The 16,924-nt window shown below is 41.8% G+C and overlaps 1 protein-coding gene and 1 non-coding gene across 2 annotated transcripts in view; both read right to left on the minus strand.

Annotated features, from left to right (window-relative positions):
* KPNA4 (karyopherin subunit alpha 4) overlaps nucleotides 1-16,924 on the minus strand; it is a 50,670-nt gene that overhangs the window by 27,217 nt on the left and 6,529 nt on the right. The window contains exons 2-11 of the mRNA XM_073674809.1: nucleotides 6,767-6,811; nucleotides 6,263-6,352; nucleotides 5,766-5,795; nucleotides 5,633-5,685; nucleotides 2,993-3,088; nucleotides 2,824-2,909; nucleotides 2,152-2,238; nucleotides 1,158-1,327; nucleotides 663-707; nucleotides 449-580 (exon numbers count right to left, since the gene is read on the minus strand). Coding sequence (XP_073530910.1) covers nucleotides 449-580; nucleotides 663-707; nucleotides 1,158-1,327; nucleotides 2,152-2,238; nucleotides 2,824-2,909; nucleotides 2,993-3,088; nucleotides 5,633-5,685; nucleotides 5,766-5,795; nucleotides 6,263-6,352; nucleotides 6,767-6,811 — 834 coding nt within the window. The remainder of the gene's footprint in view (nucleotides 1-448; nucleotides 581-662; nucleotides 708-1,157; nucleotides 1,328-2,151; nucleotides 2,239-2,823; nucleotides 2,910-2,992; nucleotides 3,089-5,632; nucleotides 5,686-5,765; nucleotides 5,796-6,262; nucleotides 6,353-6,766; nucleotides 6,812-16,924) is intronic.
* Nucleotides 796-1,100, minus strand: LOC141260665 (small Cajal body-specific RNA 7). The gene has a single exon (XR_012319391.1).

Consider the following 16,924-nt stretch of genomic DNA (forward strand, 5'->3'; position numbering starts at 1 on the left):
TTCCCCTCTCTCCGTGGTGCCGTCATGGGGGGGGGGGGAGAGAAAAATGGTTTTATGAATTTTGTTGGAAAATTGAGAAAGGGCTGGCGAAATTTTAACTAACAAAAAAAAAAAATGTTTTGAAAATGATGCCGATGTAAAGTAGACATGTGGTGAATGCTATTTATTAACTATTTTGTGTGATACAACTCTGGTTTAAGGGCGTAAAATGTAAAAAGTTGAAAATTGCGACGTTTTTCCAAAAATAAGATATTTTCCCAAATAAACGCAAAAAATAGCAGCTTAAATTTACCACCAACATGAAGCACAAAGTGTCGTGAAAAAACAATCTCAGTATCACTGGGATTCATTACAGTGTTCCGGAGATATTACGCCACAGAGACACTGGTCAAAAAGGAGAAAACAGGCGGATGCATCTTATGAGGATTGCCTTTTAGTTTGGGCCTACCTGTACTTTTACTTCTGGATTGCATAGGAGAGGGACCAGGTTTGTCACAATCCCAGAGTCTATCACCATCTGGATTTGCTCATTCCCAGCATCTGTTAAGTAGGAGAGCGCCCACACTGTGTCCACCAAAATCTATGGATGATAGACAACCATGAGAAGTGCTGCACATACAAGGCACAAATACACAATTGTTAGGAATGCAGCAAAAACTTACATTTACATCTGTGTGGTGAATGAGAACGCAGAGTGCTGGCAGAATCTGTAAAGCAAACAGCACCAGCTAAATGCACGTACCACATAAAAGGAAACAACTCTGTGTGACACTACCAAAGCCATTTATCTGCTGCTGGGATCAGATCACAGGTCTGACTGATGCAGACCTGTCAGAGATAAGGGTACACAGGTTATTTAGAAGACCTGACAGGGGGCTCTAATCACTGGAATTGTTGTAGTACAGCCCCTCTTTTTACAACATTCCTCAGATGCACTCCGAAATCAGCAATACTCAGTAATTTCAGAGTCCCCTTATAATAACCATGTACACACACACACACACACACACACTGAATTAGCAATTACAGAAATAAATGTATATAATAGCTATAGAAACACATTCTCACCAATACCCTGATTCTCCATTTCATCACGTCCACTAACAGCAGTCAATATGTTAGCTGTTACTTTGCTAGATGTCTAAAAGGGCATTTACCTCCTGGATGGTCTCCATAGGTGGTGGGGGGTCTTTATGTCGACATAAGTTTACCATTACCCAAGTGACGTTTCTCAAAAACGTGATGGGTATGGAAGGGTTGATGAACGAGAGCAGAGGCTTCACCACACCAAGACTGATAACATAATCCCTGCATTGTGGTCCATCACCTGATGAGAAATCAGAAAGTTATTTAGCAACAGTTTTTCAGCAAAACCAGTTTCTGAACATTAGAAATACATGCAATTTCTGATGCAGCGTGAAGAGGAAAAAAATAAAAATTCAGGGTTTGTATGTCATATTGGCCGCTATCTACATGACATGCACTGTTAAATGAAATCTCTCTTGACTTTTCAGATAGTATGAGCTACTGACAAACACAGATTTCAATTGTGTCTGCAATATGTACCTGCCGTGAAGTTTGAGCCAAAAGTCCATGCTATGCACAGTAAGGCCTCAGACATCCATTTTTTTTTTTTATCTTGTAGGCATGAAAACACTTCTTTTCATAGGTGTGCTTGATCAGATTTTCATTAGCATATGGTCAGTGTGCCCAGTTTCAACATCAGTGATTTCCTTATGCCAAAAATACAATAACCCACAAAAGCTTCCTCTTCCAGTACGATGTTACAAATAGACAGCACAAGAATCACACGCAGCCCCATGATTTTCACACACCCATAGACTTAATTTGTGACTCGGATAAAAAATGGGCAAGACTCCGCCATTTTATGTGGACTCATGAACATGGGAAAGCAGTCAGGGACTGACACATAGCTCAAGAATACAGAGGACCCATGAACGTATGCAGATCGCCACCAAGACCCCTCACTACACAGTATGCATGAGCACAATAAAGAAACGAAATCAGACCCCACTGGTGACATGGGCCAATGCAATTGAATTGATTGTGTGCACAATACTGACAATATGTTGGCGTTACACAAAAAAAAAACATTAAATCAAAGTAACTTTAGCTGGAAAGAAGACTTACCAATTATGTTGCCCAGTGCCCACACCGCCTGCTCACACACATTCTGATGAGGCGAATGCAACAATCTTAAGAACAGAGGAACAGCATCTATTAAAAAAAGAAAATAAAAAAAGGTGAAGAATTGTACTGAGAAGATAAATTACCTATACACGTTTATAGTATAGAAAAGCACCATTTGTTAGTACGTTTAGTATCAGATTCTTATGAAGGATTAATAATACATTGAGGTTTATATTAGAGATGCAGTCAACTTTTATGTAAATTTTGACAAAAATGCAGTATTATTTGGTCTGTCAATGCAATATAACCCCTGACTACACCGCGGGCGGGTTATGTTATAAATTATAGGGTTTTGTCATGCACCATGTGGATCCACCAGAGCTCAGATATGAAAGTGTAATGAAAAATTAGATACGACAGACATTTGCATAAGCCCAATTCTGCAAAACTGCGCTGAAATGCAAATGCTTCACTACACCATATACTTGGTATAACAGTTTATGCGGTAAAGCCCAGATTGTGCATTCAAAACGGAGGCCATGCTAGTTTGATAAACTGATAAATGGCATTAAAAGGTTAAATTGGCTAGAATACTTGCAAGATACTGATGGGTATTCATGACTACAAAGAATAAGAATCACTCCATAAGCTATATCACTTGTGTATACTGACGTGATTGGACCACAGCTTGTGTTTGCTCAGATGTTCCTGAAGCAATGTTGGTGAGAGCCCACGCAGCTTCAAACTGGAGGGAAGGACTAAGAAAAAAACAAAAAAACAGTCAAGTACAAAATAATTGGCTTTTTACAACATAAGGAAAAATAAGTTAACGAACACTTACTTGTCATCTCTTTCTAAACAGTGGACCAAGATTGGCAAAATGCCTGATTTAATGAGGTCATCAATTGGTGGATTACGATCACTGGACAGAAGTTTCCTGAAAACAAAAAGGGCCAAGTCAGCAACGGCCAATGCAGTCAACTAAGGAGATCAAGTCACAATCTGCCATAAGTAGGCTGGCACTAACTACAGATTGGATTAGTTGTTAAGGTAAGGTGCCACCCATTGTTTCCTCCTCAAAACACTAGATCAATGTCATCACAGGAGGAACAGCCTAAATATCTGCTCAATATCAAAACCATGATATCTGAAATTCTACCCCAACCAGGCAATGATTCAAGTTGTTACCAGGGATCAGACTGGATATGAGCAGTGTCGATGACATTATGATCCCAAATTCCTGCCGAGAGTAGTATACAATAGTCAGGTATTGTGCACTTGTCCTATTCTAGTGCTATTCTGGTGAACCAGACCAGTGTACGATTCTTGGAGACTGCGCATGCATTTCGGTAGGTGTGTGAGGTCAAAGTTATCGGCACTGCTCGACTCCAATTCAATAGTGAGCGATGTCGAGTAATCCTTTAAATTATTAAAGGAACTTTCCAAACATGTATTGGATCAGAGAAGAGACATGAACTCCAAATACAATGTTCAATCGTACATGAAATTCAATGACCATTTTTAATAAAGGAGAAAACGCCACCTACTCAAACATTTCCAAAATGTTGCTTTACATAGATGTGCTGTCCAAGTTAAAAATCAGAAATCACACAAACGTCACATAGACCAATATTATTGAATAGGGCTGTCCAGATGAGCTTTTTTTTTTTCTCAAGAGACTGTCAGCACAGAATGACTGTTCAAACCAAGTACAGACACTTTGTGCATCATGGCGAGGCCAAACATTTAAAGGAATCTGTCACTGAGGTTTTGGAGTCATTATGGGCATACAGGTTGTATACATGTGAAATTAGTCATACCTGTATGCCTCCCAGATGTGGCCTTGTTAAGTAAAAATCATCTTTTATACCTTTGCTCTTCCAGGCTATGGGCTGTTCTCTGCCCAGAAGATAAAACTGCCTCCGGTTTTAAATAAACAGGTTTTCTCCTCCCCTTCTCTCCAGGCATCCCTTTCATGTCATGTGCGCGGTCGGAAATCCCGCACCTGCTCATTCTGCCTGCCGTCGGCTACTCTGCACTGTGGGGAATTCACCTACTGAGCGCCGGGCATCACTAGGACCAGGAGTTAGTGGTGACTCTCCGGAGCCTGCGCACGTGAAGACTGAGGACCGCGTCCACAGAAGGGCAGAACACAGCAGAGGAGTGACGGCAGACCCTTCTGAAGGTACTGTCTTCAGTTTTCATGTGCACAGGTGCCTTAATCATCTTCATTTCTTTGAGGCTGTGTGCCCACGTAGCATTTTTCAAGCGTATATGCTGCGGAATTTCCGCAGCGTAAACGCTTGAAAAACGCATGTATATCCGCACCCCATGGTCCCCAATGGGATTCCGCAAGTTCTATGCACATGCTGCGGATTTTTCCGCAGCGTTTATGCCGCGTTCAAAAATCCGCAGCATGTCATTTAATTTTGCGTTTCCGCAAGCGGAATTGCCTTTGTCCAATGCATAAAAAACGCAAGGCAATTCCGCATGTGGAAAACGCGTGATAAACGCGCGAAAAATGCGCAATAAACGCGTGCGGAATTCCGCATGCGTTTTTCCGGGAGAGGACTTGCATTTATGCAGCAGAAATTTTCTGCTTCATAAATGCAACGTGGGCACATAGCCTAACACATCCTTCACAAATTCAAGAGCACTTTTAATATATTCCAGTCTTGACGTACTGATAGCGGATCTAGATTTTGAGCCCCAATAGGGACAGTGCTGATAGGTCTGTAAAGCGCTGTGGAAGTAATGGCGCTACATAACTGAATAAACATACGGCAAATCTTAATGCTGAACTTAGTGGAGTAGGATGCACCAAACTCATTAAGATGAGCGAGTCTCGTAATGAATTAGGCATATACTTAAGCTGTTGTGCTACAGAGAGTCCATGACTGGAATACCTTTATGCTATAATTTAAGGTTTTTTTCTGATGTAAATTCTAATGAAATGTTTAGCCTGTGCTAGAGGCCACACCAATCTCTCTAAACTGCACCAACTTTCTTAAAAAAATGTCAATACTATATTAAAAGTGACAAAAATTGCGCCAAAGTCAACAGGTTTTTTTCTGGTGCAAACTGTTTGATACAATGGGCTGTGTGCGCTGTAGGTTTGAGCACTACACACTTTAACCCCTTAGACATTTTTTCTGCGTTTTCCTCTTCCAACAGCATAACTTTATTTTGCCATTGACACACCCTCATGCTGTATGTATATGGGTTGTAATTTTGACTACCACTGTTCATTTTAACATAAAATAAATTGTATAAACAATGAGAAAAAAAAAATCCAAGTGGTTTTTATATGATAACTTTGCAGACCTGATAAATTTGTTGTACAAGTGTCTATGGTTAAGATGACACCAGCGCCATACTGTAAGGGAAAATATTCGCTTTAACTGTTCGGTAATGTCACTATGTGGGTAAAGTAGCATTTGATTGCATAATATAAGCAGTGTGTGAAGTGTAAGCATTTTACCTTGCAGCCTGGACTGCACCGAGCTGAATACCTTGGTGGTCACTGGATGCATTCTGAAAAAAATACACATTATTATATACAATAAATGTGTCCAGCTCAACCAAACCCAGGAGATTAAATTATCTCACATTACCTGCACAATTGCTTCCAAAGACGTGTTTTGCTATAGCAAAGGAAAAGAAAAAAAACTTGTCATGTATAGAAGACAAAACTGCAACAATATTCATAGGGGAAGCTCATGGGAGATAGAACCAAAAGCAGCATCGGTGCGTTTCTTCAGATTATAACAATAATGGGAAAACAACCTTCTATAACTTGTCTTTCAATAACTGGGAAACTGAACATTTCAGGAGCTTCACGTGTCTGTTGGCGTATTTGCTCAATAAATCCTTTGTTCTGAGAATAACTGTGGACCCCGGCAGTGACATTATCGCCTGACGCACCAAAATATAAGCAGCGCTGGCCTATATCTTCACTACTGGGATCACCAGTAACAATATGTCGCTGCTACAAATGATTGTATGACATTCACATGTTCCTCTCCTATCAAGTACATTTATGTGCCCCATGACAAGGACTAACCGATTAATAGATGCGCACTAGTACAGTATACAGATCCATTGTACTCACCACTTTGAAGTCTGCATCCGCATCAGAGTCCTCACAGACATCATCGTGGGGAACGTTTCTTCTTTTTAAGAGATGCTCATCTCTTTTATTCTATAATCAAAATATAAGATATTGCATGATGTCTCTATGAAGCATGTGAGCATGTCATTTATGGACATTTACATAATTTAGTACAGGTAAGCAGATTTATATGTGCTAGTTCAGTATCTTGAAGTCTGCTAAGTAAAATAAACCAGAGTTATGAAATCTTACAGCACAGCTCGGCCCTGAGCCTGGGATTAAGTACGTAACACAGATGTATTAGCTACAGAAATAGAGGGATGGTGAGCTACACGGCTGCCCCACAAAAACAAGGGAGGCAGAACCACTTCTTGGCCCTGACACTGGAGTTTTCACTTTAGCTAAATAACATGAATAGCTCAGTATATTGGGGGATACATATAATTTATCACACACACTTCATCTTTACATGTAATGCAATGTGGATTAGTGGAAAATGACTACCTTTCTCAGTTCCACAACCACTTCATTCCTCTGTCTTCTCATGCTCTGAAAAAGAAAGTAAATGTTTACAGCCAGGAAATACAGGAGCTGCTGAAATGCTACAACTTCTAAGAGGCCCTGCTTCCAAAACATTTCTGCTACTAACTTTTCTATGGGTCTTCCCTTTCCAGAGGACCCTGCTAACTGATTAAAGGGGTTTTCCACTACAGGACAACCCTTTCTTAATGGACCGAAGTGGGTGATTTTTTTTATTTTTTTAAAAAGGGCCCACAGATTATCTCCTCCCAGACCAGTGCAGCCACTCCATACTCAGCAGTGTCGTCGTCCCCCATCGGACCCCTGGCATCAATGTCCTGTGGAGGTGTAATGTGACCATTACAGCATTCACATTTCATATGAATTGTTTCTTCCATTTAAATGAAATGAGATCACTGCAGCGCTCATGTAATGGCCCCGGTGGATGTGATACAGGTGATCGGAGGGGGAACACTTGCCAAGTATGGACGAATAGTGACAGTCTGGGAGGAGAGTAGTTTTTTCTTAATCTCTTAAAACCCATTAATAAAAAATAAAAAAAAAGGGGGTTGTGCAACTTCAATTATCCCTAATAGGAAGAGGGAACCAAAAACCATGTAACCAATGCAAACTGATGCCCCGAGAAACTGAGCTTAGGATTGCTGTACTGAAGCAACATACAAATGTTTTAAGACACATGCAAAGAGGTTGTTCCATCACAAAACCCCATTTAACCCCTTAGCGACCGCCAATAGGATTTAAAACCGACCTGTGAAACAAGACTAGCATCCTCTGACGGATCACAATCCTGTAGCTGTCAACTGTACACTACAGATGACAACTTGCTGCATCAGCCACGAACAGAGTTGGCACCGACCATAGCGGTTTAACCCCTTAAATACTGCTGTAAATAGTGACTACAGCATCTAGATGGTTAACAGAGTGTGGGGGATCTCTCTTTAACCCCATCGGCACCCTGAGATCTTGATCATGTGGTCCTGATGTTTGCTATGGCAATTCATGGCCAAATAACGGCCTTAAAGTCTTCCCGCTATAGCGGCCTGTTCACAAGTTAGAAACATTTAGGTGGTAAAAATACATTTTTTCATTCCTGTCATGTCACTTTGCATTAATTCCTGTAAAGCACCTGAAGGGTTAAACAAATTTTCAATATGTTCAGGGGCGCTGTTTTTAAAATGTTATTTTTGTTGGTTTCCAATATATAGGACCCCTATAGTCATTCCAAAACTGAATATTTTTAAACCTTGTAAAATGTTAACAAAATAAAACATTTTACTAATGGCGCTGATGTAAAGCAGAAGTGAGGGAAATGTTATTTATTCATGTTTTTGCGTGGTGTGACTAGCTGCTTAAAGGGATAGTCAAAGTTTAAAAGTTGCACATTTTTTGATATTTGTCACATTTCTGATTTTTTTTTTATTTTTTATAAACACAACATATCAACCTAAACTTACCATTTTCATAAAGTATAAGGTGTCTAGAAAAAACAATCTCAAAATCAATGGAATACATGTTGAAGCACTCCAGAGTTACCACAAAGCGACATGTCAGATTTCAAAAATTTGGCCCGGTCATTAAGGGGTTAAACAGACACCTTCTCTGATGAGGAGCAATGCATGGATAAAGGGAGAATAATGCTTTCCTCTATCACCACATATACCCAGATAGGACAAGTAAAAGGAATCAAATTCTCTGCCTACTTTGAGCCATGCAAGTTCACATTTATCACTTAAGATAAACTACTTAGACATGACAGATTATGACGGTGGCTGCACAGCAGACAGTGACTGCCAGAGTACAAAGTAACTTAGCCAGTGTAATAGCACTCCCATAAAACACATCTCTGTGCTAATACAAGAGTGCAAAGAAAGGTATAAAACAAGAAAATCCTTAGGCTCTATGCACACGTGTTCCCAATGCCTTTTTCTAGCTGCGATTTTCCAAAAACGTTGTAAAAATAAGCACACGTATCAAAAAATTTTTTTAAAAAATCTAATGCTGACAGCAGATAAAAGCGCAGATGCTAAGAAGCTCCTGCAGTTTAAGCACTAATAACTAGAGTTGGTGCTGATCAAGTACTGGACAGCAGCAGGAGAACGGCCTCTTACCCGACGGCATCCAGGGGCCTTTTCTTGATTAGCCAGCCTGGCATCAGTGATGTATTATGTACGTGACTTTGTGCCAGGTCCGGATAATCAAAAGAAGAGCCACAGATACTGTCGGGTAAGTGGCGCTTCTCCCACGCTCATCCTGCAGCCACGGTAACGGCGATGAACTGGGAGGTGTGAAACAATTCACACAAAATTTACTAACGAGTTTTACAATGCAGTTTTCAGCACAGCAGCTTGGACAGATGAAGCAATGAAAATAAGCGTTTCACCCGTGAAGAAACTGTACAGCAACTGACAAGGCATGGGAAAGCCATGTGCATTTTTATCCATGTTTCGCACGAGTACTAAGGGGAGAATTTTACAAAGCTTTGTGCCAGTCTTCAGGCAACAAAAGATTTGTTGAAAAATTTGACTCTTGCCACTGTTTTTTAAAAAAAGAGGAGTCACTTTACCAATGAATGGATAAAAGCTGGATTTAGGAAATAAAATCACAAAAAAGGGTGGTGGCAAAAAAAAGTGGTAGAATATTTCTGACTACAGGATTTTAACTGAAGATGCAACACTGAAACGGCAATGCAGCCCCCAGCATCCTGGACTTCAAAGATTACATACAGACACCTTTACACTGCAGCTACAAATTTAAATCCATCTTTAATTCAGAGTCACTGGACTAGAGCCACGGCCCCAAGTACACAGTGTCCTATAACAGAAGCCAGGCACAGGAGGCCCAAGTGCGCAGAACAAATTTAGACAGACGATGAAATCTGAGGCATGAGTTTTAAAATAGACAATTGTATTAAACCACAGCAGATACATTTCCTTACTACATCAGTGGCAAAGCACGACATCCCAGATTTATCAATGTGTAAGTTACAGCATTGCAAAATGCCGTTAAAGTAAAGTAATCTCAACTACTCCAATTAGTCAACCAGAAAAACAAAATCCCTTTTATTGGTGAAAACTAAACTAGAAGGCTACTTTGTTAGAACCCATGTAAATCCTACAACTGTCACAGTTGGCAGCAGCTCATTGCTGTGGTATTCTGTACCAGTATCACCGCTGCGCTGCAGCCCACATAACCGCAGCTGTAAATTTTATATTCATTGTTACATTACATCCACCCCAAAATGTTTCACTGCGATAAGGTGCTCTGAGGTTTTGGCACTAATGTACATTTTTACTATAGCATTATGGGTCACTTTTTTCTCTAGTGAAATGGAAATTAGGCACAATTTGATGCGGGAATGCTTTGCCTTCCAACAAATGGCAGAAAAATCTCAAAACTGTGAGGCCTCACCTTCCATGGACTTCAAAAAGTATAGTAATACAGGAATAATACAGCAATTAAAGGGTTATTCTCAAGTTGTGTGGGCAGCAACACAGCTGGCCAGTCTCCTCGCTTTCTTGTTGCTTGGGGGGCAGGCACTCTACCTGGAGTGACAGTTCTGGTCCAGTAGCTTCACACTACCGCTAAGCTTGGTTTCCTCCTGCTACTGTGACATATTAACGATCTGTCAGTGGTAGTTTTTGAAGTCTGCACTATTAACACTATATTTGCATACACTGATAACTGCCTTTGAACAACAGCTGGGCTCAAGTGAGTAATGAATAGTAGAACTGTTCTGGAAAATGCCTATGAGGGGTGGGAGGGGGAGAAGGGGTGATTTTGTAGGACTGATAACAGAAGCTTTGTTGGGAGACAAGAAGAGGAAGGTAAGTAGCTTACAGCTGTATAAAAATTAATGGGCTGGAGAGAGATGGCAGGCATCTCATGAGTCAACACCTCTCCTGGAATGTAAGGGTCTCAGACTATAGTAGTCCTGGTTCAAAATCCTGTCACCTGTGTCAGATGGTAGGTTTTGGAATTTAGCACAATCCTTCTGCAAACAGAATGGTGCACCAGACTGTCACTTGTACCTTACTGCAGAGGATTAGCCATCTACATAATATAGCTGAATGGCTTTAATATGTACCTGTGATATGACTAATGAGCACATATGTTTCTTAACCATTTTAATAGGGAGGAGCCTTAGTATTTCAGGATGAGGGTTATTAGCCTCAATTATCCATATGACAATATGCCAGAACTCATTCAGGGCCGGTCATCTTCCTATAATCAAAAACATGACAAGAAGACAATGTGTCTCTTTAAATGCCTAAAAATTGCTCAAATTAAAAGGGTGTTGCACACTTATATGTATATCCTTTTTTGTGTTAAATCAGGCCATCCATAATGTTTCAGTAATAATCATGAAAAATCCTCCCATACGACATCCTCACAAAGTAAATGGAAAAAAAATCATAGAATATGCCAGAAACTGAAAGTATCCTGTACACAGGGCTGTAACACTCTGCGTCAGACCTTTAGACGAATCGTCAATCCACTTATAAGTATTGTGTGAAGTGAGGAAAATAGTTGGCATTTCTGTAGCGATGAGAGGCTGCCTAATTTACAGGTGTGTGTCTCCAGAAACACGAGCTTGTCACTACAACTTACTGGTCACTACAACGGCAGTTTGCAATTTTCACTCCGCAACAGCCACTGCTGCTTGTTCCTGGAAAACACGCATGGAGTCAAAATAGTCACTACGCCTGTAGATAAATTCCCAAACGGGTATAATTTCCAAAATGGGGTCACTTGAGGGCTCTGTATATGGAATCCGCATATTATTCTACAAAAATCTGTGCTCCAGGAGGCAAATTGTGCTCCGTCCCTCCCTAGTTTCTCCGTGTGGCTAAGCAGTACTATACAGCCACATATGGGGTATTTCTACATTCAGCAGAATTTGTGGGACAAGTTTTGGTGCCATTTTTATCCATTTCCCAGTGTGAAAATGTAAAATCTGGGACTAAAACAAAATTTTGGTGGTAAAAATGTAATTATTTTTTCCTTCACTGCCCAATGGTATAAAATTCTGTGATCCACCTGTGGTGTCAATATGATCACTGTACCCCTAGATGAATTCATTGAGCGGGCTCTGCCAATGTGACATGGCACCCTCAAACCAGTGTAGCAAAATCTGAACTCCAATATGGTGCTTCTTCCCTTCTAAGCTTTGCACTGTGCATTAAAAGTAGTTTTCGACCACATATGGGGTATCGGCATACTCAGGAGAAATTGCACAACAAATTTTGGGGTTTATTTTTTCCTGCTATCCTTGAGAAAATGGAAAAAAAAATGGGGCTAAAACAACATTTTGTGTGAAAAATATATATTTTTTATTTTTACAGATCCACGTTGTAAAACTCTGAAGCACCTGTGGATTCAAGAAGCTCACCACACATCTAAATAAATTCCTTGAGGGGGTCTAGTTTCCAAAATGGGGTCACTTGTGGGGGGTTTCCACTGTTTAGGTACATTAGGGGCTCTCCAAAAGAGATAGGACACCCGCAAACCATTCCATCAAAGTATGTATTCCAAAATGTCACTCCTTCCTTTCGGAGCCCTGCCGTGCACCCAAACAATAGTTTTCCCCAACATATGGGATATCTGCGTGCTTAAGAGAAATAGCACAACACATTTTGGGGTCCACTTTCTCCTGTTACCCCTTTGAAAATAAAAAATTTGGGGCTAAAAAACTTTGTGGGAAAAAATGGATTTTTTTTATTTTTACGGCTCCACGTTACTAACTTCTGTGAAGCACTTGGGGATTCAAGGTACTCACCACACATCTAGATAAGTTCCCTGAGGGGTCTAGTTTCCAAAATGGTGTCACTTGTCGGGGGTTTCCACTGTTTAGGCACATCAGGGGCTCTCCACAAACGCGACATAGAATCCTAAGTATTCAAGCAAATTTTACATTCAAAAAGTCAAATTGTGCTCCTTCCCTTCCGAGCCCTGCTGTGAACCCAAACAGTGGTTTTCCCTCACATATGGGGTATCTGCTGACTCAGGAGAAATTGCACAACACATTTTGGGGTCTATTTTTTCCTGTTACCCTTGCGAAAATAAAAATTTCTGTCTAAAGTAATATTTTTGTGAAAAAAAGTTAATGTTCATTGTTCTCAGCCACATTCCAAAAATTCCTGTAAAGCACCTGAAGGGTTAATAAACTTCTTGAATGTGGTTTTGAGCACTTTGAGGGGGTGCAGTTTTTAGAATGGTGTCACTTTTGGGCATTTTCTGTCAAAGGCCCCTCAAAGTCACTTCAAATGTGATGTGGTCCCTAAAAAAAAATGGCTTGGTAAATTTTGTTGGAAAAATAAGAAATCACTGTTCAACTTTTAACCCTTATAACTTTCTAACAAAATAAATTTTGGTTCCAAAATAGTTCTGATGTAAAGTAGCCATGTGGGAAATGTTATTTATTAACTATTTTGTTTGACATATCTCTCTGATTTAAGGGCATAAAAATTCAAAGTTTGAAATTGTGAATTTTTCGCCAAATTTCCGATTTTTCACAAATAAACACAAGTCATATCAAATAAATTTTACCACTATCATCAAGTACAATATGTCACGAAAAACCAAATCAGTGGGATCCGTTGAAGCGTTTCCAGAGTTATTACCTCAAAGTGACAGTGGTCAGAATTGTAAAAACTGGCCTGGTCATTAAAGGGAATCTGTCACCCCCTGGCACCTATCAGACCTCTAATATGGGCATACAGGTGATAGAAATGTGAATCTATATTAGCCTAATATGAGGCATACAGGTAATGTGCCCACGATGCAGAAATGCTCCGGATTTTTCCTGAGCGTTTCTGCATCTCCCTGGCAGAAAAAAAGCATGCGGATCTTACATGCATTTTTCCTGCCAGGGACATGCGGATGGATGTGAAGCGTTCTTCACATGCATTTCCGCGTGCGGGTTGTCAAGCGCTTTCCAAGCGATTTTAGCATCACTTGGAAAGTGCTTGACAACTTGGTCACACTATAGTGTGACTGAAAGAATGGTAAAAAATAAATAAATACTTACCTTCTGATGGCCCCCGGTGTCCTTGTCTCGGCTTGCCGGCAGTTCGCGGTAGACTGAAGGACCTGCCGATGTCAGCGGTCGCGTGACCCGTCACATGACTAAATGACGTCACCGCAGGTCCTTCTAGTCTACCGCGAGCTGCCAGCAAGCTGAGACAAGGACACCGGGGGCCATCAGAAGGCAAGTATAATATTTTTATTTTTATTTATTTTTTTTTTTTTTTACAGGTACTATGGTACCTGGGTCCGGAGGAGAGAGTCTCCTCTTCTCCAAACCCGAGTACCATCCGCACATTGAAATGCATGTAATCCGCATGTACAGATCCAGTGATGCGGATGACATGCGGTCCAATGCAAGTCAATGGCAGCGAAAACGAAGCATTTACGCAAAATAATTGGTAGTGCTGCATATTTTTCCACAATGATAATCCGCAGCGGAAATTTCCAAGGCATGTGCACAGCACATGCGGATTATCATTGGGGAACATGGCAGGCCTTCTACCATGCGTTTTTTTTTTTTTTTTTTTTTTTAAGCGTTTCTGCAGCGGAATTGCCGCTGCGGAAACGCTTAAAAAAAAAAAAAAACACAGTGGGCACACAGCCTTAGAGGTCTTATTGTAGTGATATGGCTTTTTATTCTTTACAGTTTTTGACGCTTGGGGGACAGTAAGGAATCCTCACCCCCCTCTGTGGTAATTAGAATTTTTTACCCCTCCCCTGCTTGTCAGTGTGCCCTGTGATGTGCAATACCAGTGGCCGGATCCTGTGTAATTTAACTTGTATGCATTTATCCTCCCATCTATGATCAAGTATGTTGTGCGCAGGCGAGTCACTGAGCTCCATATAATCTACACCGATAGGGGGTGGTAGAAGTAAAGCAAATATATGTACATTATCTGTAGGACTTGTTCTAGCAAACAAAAACTAAACACGTCTGTCAGTCATGTCATTGGCGGAGGTGGTCCAATAAAAAGGGGGTGTTCAGTTACACTCAAATAGTGGCAACAAATGTTTGCTCCTTCACCATGAACACATACAGTGGAGCTGTCCATAGCTCGGACAAAATGTAGAATGTTTAATCCTTTGTGTCTCTACAGCTCAGGCTTGTGTTATTGCATCAATGACCACATATACTCGCTCCTATCTAGGTTGATAATATGGACATAAATGGCAAGTCGGACAGAATGAGACGCAAGTATAAAAAGCGGCAACAGTAACAGGATTTTCTCTTTTTTTTTTAAATAAAGGCACAAAACTATACTGGACTGATGCCAATTAAGAAAAATCAGTCCAAACAGGCTAGAGAATTGGGTAGAACTATACCATAAATGAAACCTACAGAAATTTAGTCTGTACCTGTCTGACCTGCTGTAGGGCGTGCAGTCTATTTTATTAAACTTTAATTAACAATACTATTGCACATGAAAGATAAAAGTGTCAGATCACCGATGCAGAACAGCCTCAAGCTTAGGTCTTGTAACATCAAGTACTGATAACTCCATATTTAAAATAAAGCTTTATATGAAAACCAAAAATTATCTCCCTTTATTGAAAAGTTCCTCAACTTTCTATTATATAATACATTCATTTGCCAGCAGTGAATGGGAAATCTTAAATTCAAAAACTGGAAATTCATATAGATTGACTACTTTTCACAGCCAGTAATTTGCTACAACTGTACTGGATGTATCCTCTGATGGAAGCAGGACACTTCCTGCCATCAGTATACTCTAGTGCAGGGGTCTCAAACACGCGGCCCGCGGGCCGCATGCGGCCCCTGAGGCTGCTTTATGCGGCCCGCAGGCACAGACCCCTTGACGATCCCGACCTGGTCCAGGAGGAGCCGCCGACAGCAGCGCTGAATTGCCGCACAGAGACTGTTTCCCAGCACTGCATTTCCAATGCCAGCCGCTGGCCAATCAGAGGCCAGCAGCTGATGATATCTGCGTGTCGGCGCAGCGAGTATGACGTCATTGCCATATGCAGATGTCAGCTGCTGGTCTCTGATTGGCCGGCGGCTGACATTGAAAATGCTGTGCTGGGAGACAGTCTCTGTGCGGCAATGCAGCGCTGCTGTCGGCGGCTCCTCCTGGACCAGGTCGGGATCGTCAAGGGGTCGGACTCTGTGGTGCCTGCGGGCCACATCTGCAGGAAGGCCGCCGAGGGAACGGAGGACAGGTGAGAATCATCTTTTTTTTTTTCTATTTTATGTGTGTGAAGAACAGCACAGGGGGCCCAGAGCCCCAAGATGGGGCCCTGGATGGGGCCCAGAGCCCCAAGATGGGGCCCTGGATGGGGCCCAGAGCCCCAAGATGGGGCCCTGGATGGGGCCCAGAGCCCCAAGATGGAGTCCTGGATGGGGCCCAGAGCCCCAAGATGGGGACCTGGATGGGGCCCAGAGCCCCAAGATGGGGACCTGGATGGGGCCCAGAGCCCCAAGATGGGGACCTGGATGGGGCCCAGAGCCCCAAGATGGGGACCTGGATGGGGCCCAGAGCCCCAAGATGGGGACCTGGATGGGGCCCAGAGCCCCAAGATGGGGACCTGGATGGGGCCCATAGCCCCAAGATGGGGACCTGGATGGGGCCCATAGCCCCAAGATGGGGACCTGGATGGGGCCCATAGCCCCAAGATGGGGACCTGGATGGGGCCCATAGCCCCAAGATGGGGACCAGGATGGGGCCCATAGCCCCAAGATGGGGACCAGGATGGGGCACATAGCCCCAAGATGGGGACCAGGATGGGGCACATAGCCCCAAGATGGGCACCAGGATGGGGAACGTTGCCACAGGATGGGGACCTGGATGGGGCACATAGCCACAGGATGGGGACCTGGATGGGGCACATTAGTACAAGATGGGGACTTGGATGGGGCACATTAGTACAAGATGGGGAACATTACTACAAGATGTTTTCCATTATTACTATATGATGCTAATTGTAAGACAATATTACTGTATGTGGCCAATTGGGGGAAATAAAATTGTAAAAAAAAATAAAAAATAAAATAAAGCATGAAAAAATATTGGGCACTAAAAATGCTGTTTTATATGTAAACTAAAGTAAACACAAAAAAGTGCACGTTTATTATCGCCA

Source organism: Phyllobates terribilis, unplaced genomic scaffold (genome assembly GCF_046119375.1).
Source record: "Phyllobates terribilis strain yellow unplaced genomic scaffold, ASM4611937v1 Scaffold_3__8_contigs__length_932513732, whole genome shotgun sequence".
Classification (NCBI taxonomy): domain Eukaryota; kingdom Metazoa; phylum Chordata; class Amphibia; order Anura; family Dendrobatidae; genus Phyllobates; species Phyllobates terribilis.